Source organism: Anabas testudineus, chromosome 18, assembly GCF_900324465.2.
Source record: "Anabas testudineus chromosome 18, fAnaTes1.2, whole genome shotgun sequence".
Lineage (NCBI taxonomy): Eukaryota > Metazoa > Chordata > Actinopteri > Anabantiformes > Anabantidae > Anabas > Anabas testudineus.
In genome coordinates, this window is record NC_046627.1 from 28,847,564 (window position 1) to 28,861,635 (window position 14,072).

Below are 14,072 nucleotides of genomic sequence, written 5' to 3' on the forward strand. Positions count from 1 at the left end.
TTTGGCCAGAATTACAAGGATTACATTTTCTAGATTTCAAGTTTGTTTCGATACAAATACCATACAAGATGTTTTGAGGCGAATCATTCCATTACAGGGTCGTTCTTTAAGATGAGAACAGGAAACTAAATCAAAAGAATTGAAATGTGACAGTAATACTTCACTTTCACAAGCAAAGGTTATCTGATCTGAAGCTCTATTACACAAAGCCACACACCAATTCTGTGCAGAAACGCCACCAAGTTCTGCACCCACAGCTTATAAGGAGGTACCATGGATGAGAGGTGTATATTAGAATTTCAGATATATACAGATATACATAATCTGAAAATACTAATACGTAATCTGCCATCAAGGCTAAAGCAGGCCTCATTCTTCATGTGTGGCTTCATATACGGTAGCTTGACTGGCCTGCCTGCAGTGTAGATCTGCCTCCTAATTAAAATACATGGCACATCACAAAGAAGAGAATCAGACAACAGCCATGCACTGTTAAGCAGCTGAAATTCTGTATCCAGCAAGAATGAACAAATATTCCACTTGTGAAACTTTTACAATTAGTATTCTCAGTTCCCATACTTTCAAAAAAGTGTCATTAAAAGAAAGGGGATGTAAAACAGACAACATAAATAATAGTTTGCCAAATTATGTTATCTCTAAGTCCTAGCTCAGAGATGACGTAACACTGCCGTAAGCATAAGTGGAGAAAGAACTGTGCAGAAACACCTAAAATGGCTACAACTAAACAACAAAACCAAGTCGGTCTGGTTGGGAAAAAACCATCTTGGGAGTTTTCCTCAGTTGTTCTCACACAAACAACCTTGAGTAGTTAACTAAATAACCTGCCCAGGTGGTTATTTTGGGAATATCCTAAGAGAACATCCTTAAAGCCACATCTAAAGACAGCTCATGGTAGTCTCTAGCACACGCCATGTCAGATGAAATCTAGCTGCCATTAAAGATGTTTGAGAAACATCTGCTATTTGCAGCCACATATGAAAAAAATCCCCTTTTTGAGCAGTGTCACCTGGTGTGCTTCTCTGCTGCAGGTGACAGATTCCTCCTGAAGGCTGAAAGGATTGCTGATGTAGCCAACAGATGCATGAGAAGCTTGAACCACTTAATGAGCCAACCGTGTACCAGCCAGTCATCTTCGGTGTGCACTTTCTGTGGTTCTGGGAAGCTTAACTGCACTGTGGCTTGAGTGTTACAGTAAGATGGTGGTTGTTGTTAACTGAGGTTGGTTTATGGTCTGGCATTGCCATGGTTACTGCCTCCTGTGAGCCACTGAGAAACGGCATGAAGGCATTCGTTCGGATAATATTCATGATTATACATGATTATATACACATTTGTAGACTTTAATCAAACCATAAATGTATTCATAATATTTATAATCATTTTTAATGACAATTATACAAATACTGATGAAGACTATGTGAAAGGACTGAAAGACTGCAAACAACTAAATAACATTAATGGATTAAAAGCCAAGAATAGTTATTTCCATGTTCATGTTAAGATAAAAGCATGTAATAGACTTTTTCTTTCTTAACATCAGAAATATTTAGAATGAAAAACCTAGCATATTATAAACAAATTCTGTTCCTGTAATGAGAAAAGGTTTTGTGCACTGTTGGTGACAATATTGCTCTAGCTGTTATGCTGTTTCATAAAAGGTCTGCAAAGCCTTGACTTGGATGAGCACCAACAAAGAGGGAGAGTTATGAACAGATCAGAGGATGGGCGATACTGCTTTAGTTTATGATGAAAGACAAGCTGTCTCGCTCTCTCCCCGTTGCGTCGCTCTGTAATTATGAGGTTTGTGTGTTTTCTTCGTTCCATTGGACATGCCAAGGGAACATCACAGAGCAGGGCTGATTGCTATCGAACAGTACAGGTGGTTTAGCCCACAAGCAGATGTTTCCCCAGCCCTCAAATACCCATCTACAAAACCCTGAACTGGAGAAGAAAGGTTTAGAGATGGAAGGATAGGGCAGTGCTGACGGAGGTTTACAGATGATATGAGACAAGAGGAGGAATAGGAATAGGGTGGGAGAAAACAGAGCTTGTCCAAAACCAAACTAAAGACAGATACTGTTGAGAATGATGATCCTCTATTTGGTATCTCTTTCAAAAATGTAATTAGAGGGTCCTCAGCTAAAAGCCACAGGCCAAGGAGAGTGAGATGCTGTAAGCGGATGGAGGGGAAGTGAGCAGAAGCTCCAGCTTTGGGATTCTATCTTCAGATGGGAATTGAAGATATGTGGTTTCCTTGATTGGACTGGTAATAGTGGCTGGCTGGGTGTGAGAAATGGGTGTCAAATTTTACAGAACATTTTGATTAGTGAGGTTATGGAAGTTTGAAACCCACTAAATCATCATGGGAACATTCATGTATCCGCTGATGACACAACCACCCAAGCCAGATAGAAGCAAGGCTACTGGATGATCAAAAACTGTGGATAACTGCAAACTGCCTGAACCCTGCGCTTTATGCCAGCAGGACTTTATCTTTAAATGCTTAAACTGTCCTAACTGTGGCTGACATCTTCAACCCTTTTCACTAAACACCATCCCTTATTATCAGGTCGACGCATCCTGACCACCATATATAGCCCAATACCACACACACCTGAACATGACACATGAAAGAATCTGTGTGAGAGTGTGTGTGTGTGTGTGTGTGTGTGTGTGTGTGTGTGTGTGTGTGTGTGTGTGTGTGTGGCTAAATAACAGTAGCTAGACGCAAAGATCCAAACACAGGTTGGGATGAAGTAGAGTGCACATAAACAGTTGGAAATTACACAAATCTATTCCTTAACCATTCGTTGCTGTTGCCTCTACTAGGGGACCTCCTTTAATCTCCTAGACCTCTGTACATTATAACTATTACATTAGTTACAGCATATCCCCCAAATGATGGCACGTCACCAATGCAGCTCTAGTCATGTAATCCTATTAACTTTGTCCAAGAAAGACAGACAGGCTAACAAGCCAACTGTCTCACACTATCCCAACAATAAGCCTATTAAAAAGGTCTGGTAACTCATCAGAAAAAATCCTCCCCTAATATACCCATATTACCGAAGCAACTTTCAATGCCAAGACTATTTCAATTGTTGGTTTTACATTCTGAGGCAGGAATACAAAGGCAAATGCTTGGTTGATGATGTTAAATCAGTAGATGGTTTGCCAGTTGCATTTAAACCACTGTGCTATTTGGCAATGCATCAGGGTCTTCAGAATTGTGCTCGAGCTTGGCTCAATATCTAGATGCTTTTCCCTGTGTTTTTCCAGATGGATACTGACATGGGGGTGAGGCCGGGAGGGCTATGATTAGTCAGCCCAAAATTAAAGTCTACTCCCGCATGCCAGCTTACTGACAGGCTGGCTTTAGAGGGAAGGACGGAGAGATTACAAGCTCATTTCTGCTCATCTCTGCTCTCTAGGGAGCCATCTTCTCCATGCCACTAAAAAGAGGAGGGGGCTCCCTCATGTGACAGATGAAGTTTTTCAAACTTCAATCATCGTTGTGCATGACGAAGGCTGTAAAGGGGAAAATGGAGAAAACAACCCCCAACTCTAAAGCAGAACCAAATGGGCCAAGCAGCACAGAACGGTGAGACCATGTTCCATGACCATTACCCACATTACACACCCCCTAATTAATCACTGTTTGTCTCACGGTTTTAGTGAGGAAAGCTGCAATAATAGGTAGCAATAAACACTTTAACGCTTTAGCACTTTTGCATTTTTGTTACTACAATGTGGCGTCCATTAAGTGGGACAACTCTGTAGCAAGAAATTACTGGAAATTGTCCATTATTCTGCTGAAGTAGGTTAACTGATTTGAGGCTGTTCGCCAACTGCAAATCATGTTGGTGGTATGAAAGTAGTCAAGTCGCAAGTACCAAGTACAAGCTTACAGGATCACAAAATTTGTAAGGATGTGCTTCTGAATTCCACTTTGCCATCCTCTGCTATTTCTTCACCTCTGATGACAATGGATGCAAGTAAAACTATGTTTATAATGATAATGTGCTGCTAAAGGTGGAAAAAATGGCCAGAGCACACTGTGAGTTTAAAACTGCTCAAACTAGACAAAATGCCAGTAATAAAGATCAAATAACAGAGGGAAGGATAATGCCTTTTCCCCAAATTTTTGAAGCATTCTTCTAAAAATGTCCTGTTAGTCAAAAGAGATGGTGTAAACTCACTAGGTATACCAGCTATTACATACCTGCATATTCATTGTCTTAAACTCACATTGGTTAAACCCTTTTCTAAATCCAAAATCAAAACATGATGTGCTATATTGTGCTGTGCCACTGAGATGTGATTATAACCCCCCTACACAATAGAATGCCTGTCAAAGCCACCAAATGCCGGGTGGAGAAGCTACCTGATACCCTGCAGCTGCTCGCAGAGGTTCTGTTATTGTAGGACTGAAGCAGGAGACATTAGTGATTTGGGACATTTGTGTTGTCATTCCAGGATTATGTTGGGAAACCTGCAGCTGCAGTCTGGCGTTACCCCAGTGTTGACCTGGACTCTGAACTATCTGACCAGGCGCTGGCAGCTTTAGCTAAGCTGAGAAATCTGATAGAAAATAAGCAAAGTGGATGAAAAGTGCTGCTTTCAATCATTTGTATTAGGAGAGCTGTTAAAGTGGATCATCTATTACCAGATGAAGGAAAATAAAAAATCCTCACCACTAGTTAAATACATGGTTATACTAATTTTTAAAATGGAGTTTCTCTCAATTCATTAACACTTAGTTGAGCCTAGATGATCAACAATGTGACAGTGTAAGTTGACCTTTCTGCTGCTGTTGGGTCCTAGCATGTCTAGAAACTCTTTCTTAATTACACAAACATAGTGTTTCTACCCTACAAGTCAGCCAATCCTACGCAGTAAAGGCTGCAGCCCTAGCAGCACCTTTGTCAGCATTATGAAAAGTAATTTAAGAACCTTTCTTACGCCCTATTTTATGTTTCAGTGGGCCATGCGACACGTGTTGTTGACATATCTGGGTCTGTTCTCTGGCAAACTTGTTTTCAAACTCACAGTGCTAGAAAACAAGGAATTCAGTTGCAGTGAGCAATGAGAAAAACAATTCAATAATAAAACAACAGCATCCATTCAATGCTAGTTGCTGCACAATAAGTCATCAGGGAGTATGACAGCATATCAGAAACAAATATGACAACTTGAAAATGAGGAAGAAAGAAAAGCATTAGTTCCGGGGTCAGCATGAACTTTATGTAGGTCTTGTGTTAATCCTATGATCATTCCACCAAATTCCACTGTGGTAAGTTGCAGCACTCAGCAGCCCGGAGAAAGACTGAAAGTTGCAACTGAATCAACTAAAGTGCTACATGAGATGCACAAATGAGAAGAAGGTCAAGTTCTTGAGTCCTGAAAGCAAAAGTCTCCTTTTGAGAACTGTGCTTTCCGTAGTCGGGACAGCCGCATTTAAATAGCGGGATGATTGAACGGAGTTTGGCGTGAAGTTCATGCTATACAGTCAGTTGACAAGCGACCACAACCCTACAGACGCTGCCAGGAGCCAACTGTCTCCCCACAGCGTCCCCTCCCTGGAATCCCTCCCTCCAGCCCGGCTCCCTGTCCCGGTCCAGAAACCAGCTGACCTTTCGTGACCTCGCTTTTCACTCTAATGTCAACACTTGCTCTTTGAGGCGCGTGCGCGACGCCGCGCGCCCACGTCGCCGAGCCGCGAGCGGAGCGGCGCTAACACGCTACAGCACCGATCCGTGCCGACGTTCACTTCTATCAGTCCTTTCCTGGAGCTGTCCCGTCCTTTACTCACGACGCATTATTCCTTTGAGGAACACGAGTCGCCACACAGCATTTTAAAGGCGCTCACACTAAAATATAAGCTAAAAAGTTCCACAGAAGCATAAATGACAACAAGCAGAAAACGTTAAAAAACCTAAGGATATGGCGACAAACTGCAACTAAGTTAGCAGCTCGTAAACCCGACTTGTATACGGTCATTATGGGAAATTAGGAGACTCCAGAAACGCGTTTTCAATGTGGGAAAACAAGTTTAAACGAATAACGGTTCGAGCAAACAGAAAGGAAGAAGGAAGGAAACAAGGAAGGAAGGATCCGTGCAGGTTGAGCACTCACCCCTGCTGGCAGTGAACAGAACAGGGTCGCTCCTCATCGTGAGCTCCAACTCATCTAATCAGCGCGCGCACAGGACGCAGGCGCGTGCCCAGCGGTAAAAATCCACGCACACCTACAGACACGCGCACACTAGGTTTGTGCCGCTGTTTTCCAGCTCCTGTTTAACCTCCTGTTTAACCTCCTGTTTAACCTCCTGTTTAACCTCCTTCTCTACCGAGCCGGCCTGGGAAACGTCTCTCGGTGTCTTTCAAACGTTTTCTGCGGAGCCTTTTCCTTTTCCTCCTCTTCCTCCTCCTCCTCCTCCTCAGTGTGCCCTCTCTCCTCCTCCCCCTGTGTGTCCAGATGTCTCTCTGCCCCGCTCGCTCTCTCTCCTGCAAACTGCCTACATGGATAGTTGTGCTGCTTTGAAATACAGTGGGAAATATGGACACTCCTTCGCCGGATAGTGCATTTACACTAAAAAACGGAATTTGTACGTTTCACATTTTGTTTTGTAATTTTGAAGGCTTATGTTTATTACTATATCAAGTAGACCTACAGCAGTTTATAATGATGGTATAATATATGTATTTAGTATAATTATTTATTACATAAAGAGATTTACACGTTGTCTTTCTTTTCAATGCTGAAAGACAGAATGTCTAATCAACTTTATTTTCCAGTGTCACAATGAGACTTAGCTGAGTGTACATGAAGGCAGCACCTTCCTCCTCTTTTCTTTTGCCATCCCTCCTCTTCCTCTCTGTCCGTATGGATAGTCAGCACCAGCATTTCTTTAATTTTAATTCTTTATCCTGTAAGTCTCTCACATTCATACCATGAGTCTTAAACAGTCCTGCAAAAAGTCTTTGACTTTGTGAGCTCCTTACTAATATCTGCTTGTAATTTTGATGGCGTACACATGAGACCCAGCTTATCAACATGAACTCCACCTCTGTAGCTGCAGATTGGTCATAACCAGCTTTAATGACACTTTGTTGAGGTTAGGCCACATACAGGAGGGAAGGAAATAAACATTTAACCCAGACAGAGGGAGACTGACTTCCCTAATTACAAGCCATTACCAGAAGATGCTGATTCTCTCCATCCCAGGGGTGAGGAGGCAGCCTGAGTTCAATATCCCATCTGCCACCAAGTGATGAGGTGGTAGAGGAGAGGGGGGAGTCAGACTGAGGCTATGCAATGGGTTTTGGTTTTGTTTGTTTTTGTTGTGCTTTTCTTTACAGGACTGCACTATTTCAAACAGTGTGAAGGGAAAATAATAATGTCCTGGCTCACCTATGAGTTCTGCTAGTTCAAGGACAACCACAGAATGGCACAGGCTGTTATTCCCTAAAGGATAATCACTGTAATGTTCCTGTAACTGACCTAGAGCTGTAGGAAATATACGTATGTGTGTGGTGCTCAGCACCATATTTTAGTTGATAGCACGCTGTTTAGCAGTGTATTCATAACAGTTTTCTGTAGAGTGCTGAGGGGCATTAGTTACTGTATGATGATATAAAGGTGCTATGAAGAGCCAGAGGTGGAAACAACACTAACTTTCTCCAACTGGCTTTTTTAAATATATTTTATTCGTATTTTGGAAATCTTTAAAAATTTAATTTTGTAGGTCTGTCAACAAACTACTGCCAGAGCTTGATTTGAATTCTTTTTCTTAATTGGGGTGGAGTCATCAAAATAAGTTGCCATAGCTAACCTGTTAGACAACACTTCATTCTTTGCCAACATTTTTGCACATGCAGCAGACACAGAGAACCATTAGCAGTCATTTGGACATTTGGTCCACCTAACAGCAGGGCTATAGTCAAGTCTACCTATGTCAAGTCCAAGACTAGTCCAAGTCCAGGCCAGATGAGTTTATGCCAAAAAAATGTGATAAAGAAGACCATTTGTTTGTCAGTGTTTTTGATCATTATAAACAACAGACCCATCTAACCAAAGAAAACATTCACTGGGCAGTTTTACTGGGTTAATGTATCTAGTACCCAAAAAGTTGCCACATGTAGAATTGTTGCTTTTTTGCAAAAACTAAAGGGGGTCACTAAATCTCATGACAAAGTTGCTCCATTATCAACATTGTCTCAGTAGATCTTCAGCTAGTAAGTACACATCTATTTTGATGCTGAGCAGGTAGCATAAAGTGGGTTTATCAGAGCTTACATGCTGAAAAGAGTCTCAGGAAATCAGTTAATGAGAACAGCATATTGAATTAAACTAAAACTAAATACAACCAAAACAATTAGCTAAATAGGCTCAAAGCTTCCACAGAGCTGAGAGGAACTGCAGAATTGGGTGAAATAATTATTTGTAGGTTATTATAAGTGAGAACTTTCACTTAAAACATGAATCCATTGTTGATAGAAAAATATTCACTTATGCCACTTTAATTCTTCATCTGTTACATTTTTGAAATGTAACTTTAGTCCTTCGCCTTGACTCTGGGTCATAGTTTGGCCACTTTCCTCAGGAAAAAAGAGCCTTGAGTTCAGCACAACAGGCAATAGAGGGCCACACACACACACACACACACACACACACACACACACAGAGATTGTGGTTGGAGACAACTGCTTCGGACATGCCTGTCAAAACAAATGGCTGGCTAATCTGAACCTAAAAACCCTCCAGATTGTATCTCTATTAAAACCCACTTTGCCGGTCTGAAAATAACAAGGCCAGATGAGCTTAAACACAAGTGGATAGGGAGGTTTGGGCTGTTTTTGTGGGCAAAGGAAGGTGGTTCTGTTCATTGTGGAGGATTGCAGGGCAGAATGCAGGCCAGATGACCCTCACGTCTTCAGTGGAGCAATCCAGCTGGAGAATTTTTAGTTGAGCTATGAAACTCTTATCAGGGGGAGTTTTGATGATGGAGAGGGAGTGTGTGTTGAACACTTGTGTGTGTTGAAATGATGAGCGATGAAAAAATGGCTGGATTACAGTGAAAAAGCATGTGTTGTAACTTTCAACAAATTCTTCACTCTGCCTGAAGTCACACATACTTTTTTTTTGTTGTGTGTGTGCGTGAGTCTGTCTGTTTGTGTGCGATCTCAGTGAAATCTCTCACTGGTTAGATGCTGGCTTGGCTCCGTTGTATAAAAGTCAACAGTGACATCAGTGTTTGGCCCCCTGACTGAGATTAAATCTAACAGAAATTGAGATACTTTAATAACGTGGGCCCTTCCCTGCCCCGGTTAGCCATCAACCTGTCATGTTGTAAAGACACCCCACTGAGAAGAAACACACACACATGCTATGATTTATCTATGATTGGTTTATCTATATATGGTTTATCTATGATTGTGAGGACACTTATTCACATACACTGCCCTAACCTTGACCATCACAACTAAATCCCTTACCCTAACCTAACCTGATTTAAACAAGACTTAACAGATAGCCAATACAAGCAAAAATATTTGCTACATTTGACTAAGCATACATGTAAATGTACAACATGCTCTGTGATGCCTTGGACATCTTTGTCGTTGACATGGCTGTCTTGAAGGTCTGTCTTTGACCCTGTCTTTTTCCCAGCCAAGTTATGTCTTGACCACAGTTAATGGACCTCGGATAATGTTCATTTCCAATGTAAATGCTGTATTTTTTATAAACTTAATTCACATCCTATTAAAGCAGCAGTACCTCTACATAATATAGATGTTTTGTTGTTATCCTATCCTGTACTATACTGAGCTCCTGCTGACAAAAGACCTCGCTGATCCAAGTGACCCAGTAACTACTGCAGTGTCATATGTCAGAAGTCTGACTTGGAATGAATAACAGTTTCTCAATGCACCCCCCTCTCCAATTTGCCTCACTGAATGAAGACACATATTTTGTATTTGAGACAAAGCAAGCCTTGTCCCCACGGTGCCAATGGTGGAGGGACTGATGGGAAACCAGAGACGCAGGGTCACACCAAACTGATGAATACATCTACTGGGACTGACAGAATGATTGTGAGTATGTGAGATCCAAAAGAATTGACAAAAAATAGGCAAGTGGTTAGCAAACAGAACCAATTACCCTCTAGGTCTTCTCAGTAACTTAAAGGAAATGGAAGTGTTTAATGCCAAGTGCTCACTGCATGACAAGATGGTCAGATGAAGAAAAGGTCTTAAAATCCATTCATCAATGGGATCATTATGAAGGGTCTCCCTGGTATGAGAGGCTAGGCGTGTCCTGCTTAAATTACCCTTCTGTGCCCCTGACCCTACCTGCGACATCTCATAATGAAAATACATGGTTAATTTATAAGTAGAAAGAAATCAAACCTTTACAGAAACAGAGGACAGCAAAACCAGATCTGTTTCAAAGACAATTTGCATGCTAAATAAAGTAGTATTGATATTTAAAGTAGCAATAGTTATTATTTTTGGCCACTTTTGCTATCTAATACAAAGATGCCACAATACGAGTCTCAACTTAGGAAACAGGATGAACATCTGTACTGGGTTCATGGGAGATTGGTAAATCTAAGATTTTACAAAACAACTGTGTGATTTGTCTGGCTCTATGTCAGCCTTGTAATAGACTGGCAGCCTGTCCAGGCTGTATCCTGCCTCTCATCCAATGACAGCTGGGATATGATCCAATACTCCTGCTACCCTTAAGAGGAAAAGTGGTTAGGATAAAACAACTGTGTGATGCTTCTGGAAACATCAATACTGCCCATAGTGAATGGACTACAACAGGAAAGATGCCATTAAATCAAAACAATGGGCTAACAAGATAATATACCTCTGAGCTGAAGGTTGGATTAAAATTCTGTTTATTCACTGTCAGTAGTGATGTTACATTCTTTTTAACGCTGTGCCCCAATTTCACTCTCACCCACTCCAAATTCATTCATCTCTTCTTTAATAAAACACTGAGAAATTACCCAGTAGAAGTTTCTGTCATATGCATTGCATACTGTAATCTGGATCAATGGACCAAATTGAATTAAAGCAAAGACACATTCATGTTGGTTGACAATGCACCATATTTAACCAAAGTTTGGTTTATGGTCACCAGCATCAATGTTAAATGAGAAGTAAAGTATCAGAAAAAATCAGAGCTAATATTTATGCTGATGTGTCTTATAATAATTATAAAAGATAGGACGTATATAAAGCAAAAATATGTTTAAAATTAAGTTTAAGGAAGCATTATTGATTTCCTAATGATTTATCCTAAATACATTGCATGGTCATATTTAATGTCACAAAGTCAATTATGCCACAGCAAACTTTGAGCAAAGTGTTAAAACATCTCAGAGCCATGAGGCTGGAATGTGGGTGAAGACAGAAAAAATTCCTCTGGATCACAGACCTTGTGGTGGCTGTGTTACAACAGGCTGCAGAGTATCAGCTCCACCTTCAAACATGCAGCTCTTCTTTGCCAACATGTCCAGTAGCAAGCTAAATCACTTGTGTGTGTTTCTTTTCAAAACTGGATTGTGTCTGTTTTCCATATGTGCCAGACACAATATAGTAACACCCATTAGTAAGGAAAAGGAAATAGTCTGTGTATTTCTATACAGTATTCTTTTTGCTGTAATGTAGTAATGCACTCTACATGGGTAAAACTATGTATGCATGTTTGCATGTATGTTTTATTTGCAGAATGTGCATTTGAATTTATATTTCTATAAATGTCTTGTGTATGTGCCTGTGCATATTAATACAACACCCACATGGTTCACATTAAGTTACTGCAGGGTTATAACATCACAGGCCATAGTTAAATGCTTTTACTTTTGTGAGGTTCAGACACTTGGAAATCTGATGGGTGCAGAGAAATCAGTCTTAACTGTGTTTCAAATCACTGGTTAGCAGTGCAAACAGTATTATTTCTCACACACATGTACATACATAGTCAAACCACAGGCTCACATTTCTTCATGGGAAGTGTGTGAGAGATGCTGACGTCAAACTATTATAAATCTCAAGTCACAGTGCGTTGCAGTTGAAAAGCGAGCCAGCTCTGATGTCCAAGTCTGGAAGTCCCATCATCATTATCATTAGCATCTTCACCAGAGTGAGTTTACTGTGAGTGCAGGAAGGCATGAGTGTGACTGTAACCATGTCTATATGGCCATGTGGATAGGTATATAATTGTGTGTCTGTGTCTGTGTGTGTGTAAAAGTACATAATGTGTATGCTTGTACAAAAGATTTTTCTGGAGCTTCTGGTTCAGGAGTGGCCAACCCTGGTCCTTAAGAGTCACAGTCCTGCTTGTTTTCCAACTATCTCTGCATTTCCTGCTTCAGATTGGCTGAACACACCTGATCCATGTAATCAGCAGAGGGTAGGGCAGAAATAGTTGGAAAATAAGCAGGGCTGAGGCTCTTGAGGACCAGGGTAGGCCACCCCTGTTCTGCTTTCTGTGGATTTTTTTATATTGGTCAGTACTGGAATGGGACACTATGTATGTACACTATTCTTCAAGAAGGGCTTCATATAAAATTTGAAATTAGGGATAGAAAGTTAAGTACAGAACCAAATTGTTGTGGTTTTAGAGTCACAAAGCAAAGCTCAGTCACAAGCTGTGGTCACAAGCTTTGGGTAATAACCAAATGGATGAGACTGCAAATTCATGCAGCCAAAATGAGCTTCCTTCCAGAACTCAGATATTTGAAGGCAGCTCAGGGAAGATTTGCTGTTCCATTCCATCAAAAGGAGCCAGTTGTTGAGGCATCTTAGTAGGATGCCTCCTGGATGCCTTCCACTAAAGGTTTTCCATGCATGTCCAATTGGGAGGAAACCTCAGAGTAAACCCAGAATAAGCTGGAGAGATTATATATCTCATCTGGCTTGGTAACGCCTCAAGATCCCATAGGTGGATTCGGAGAACGTGGCTAGGGAGAGGGAAATCTGGATTCCCTTGCTGAATCTGCTGCCATGCAACCTTATTCGGGATACATGTCAGAAAATGGATAGACATCTATGTTAGCCTAAAGTAATGTATGTGGAGAGATGGACTTCACTCTGTCTGAACAGGGCAATGGCAGTGCCAGTGATGTTTGTGTTTAACCATACTGTTTACTTTTAGGATCTGCTCTGCTGAGAAATGTGCCTATTTATATGGATGGTTGCCAGTTTGTAGTGTATCCATCCATCCACCTCCCTAACCCCATTTCCTGTTAAGGGTTGTGGGGGTACTGGAGGTAATCCCGGATGTCATTAGACAAGAGACAGGGTACACCCTGGACAGGTCTCCAGACTATCACAGGGCCAACATACAGAGACAAACATTCACACTCACATTCACACCTATTGGAAATGCAGAGTCACCAATTAACCTAACATGTCTTTGGACTGTGGAAGGAAGCTGAAGTACCCAGAGAAAACCCACTCAGACACAGAGGGAACATGCAAAATCCACACAGAAAGGCCCCCGGCTGACTCGTGAATTCAAACCCAGGTCCTTTTTGCTGTGAGGCAACAGTGCTAGTTTATAAAGAATCTGCAAGGAAGAGCCAAAAAAAATAATTGAATCAGTTTTAGTGTTTTTTAAGCAAAACTGCCAAACATTCTCAGGTTCTAGCTTTTTAAAGTTGTTGTATTTTGTATCATAGAAAATACATTTTATGCATTTGTAGAACTGTTTTCGGTACCTATTTGTAAAAGTGGTTGGGGTTTAGAAATTAACATAGCACAGATGGAAGCAATGTCCACCTCCAGCTGGAAATGTGGATTTGTACCAGTAAGCTGAGAAATCTGAAGTGCAGCCGTGTTTTTCGGTCAGCCAAAACAAAGAGTCTTAACCCAATTAGTTTGCTTCACACACTTCCTTTCCTTGCCTTTGTACCTTGCCTTTGTAGTGGAGATCTTTTCCAATCATCAGGTCATTGCCTTGATATATTATCTGTCTCTAATTATATACTATATGCAACATTTATTAAAAGTAAAAGTCCTCAAAGCATGTCA

General features: G+C 41.1%; 1 protein-coding gene across 4 annotated transcripts in view; it reads right to left on the minus strand.

The window, feature by feature from the left end:
• afap1 (actin filament associated protein 1) overlaps nt 1-14,072 on the minus strand; it is an 82,829-nt gene that overhangs the window by 43,099 nt on the left and 25,658 nt on the right. Inside the window, exon 1 of one of the 4 annotated variants that reach the window (XR_003298452.1) lies at nt 6,157-6,460. The exons of 1 other annotated variant lie outside the window; for it this stretch is intronic. Coding sequence is in view for 2 of the 3 variants with exons in the window: in XM_026352842.1 (XP_026208627.1) it covers nt 6,157-6,193 (37 nt within the window). In the remaining variant the exon portion in view is untranslated. Of the gene's footprint in view, nt 1-6,156; nt 6,461-14,072 lie in introns of those variants that run through there. 2 more of the 4 variants (XM_026352842.1, XM_026352840.1) reach the window with 2 other exon arrangements.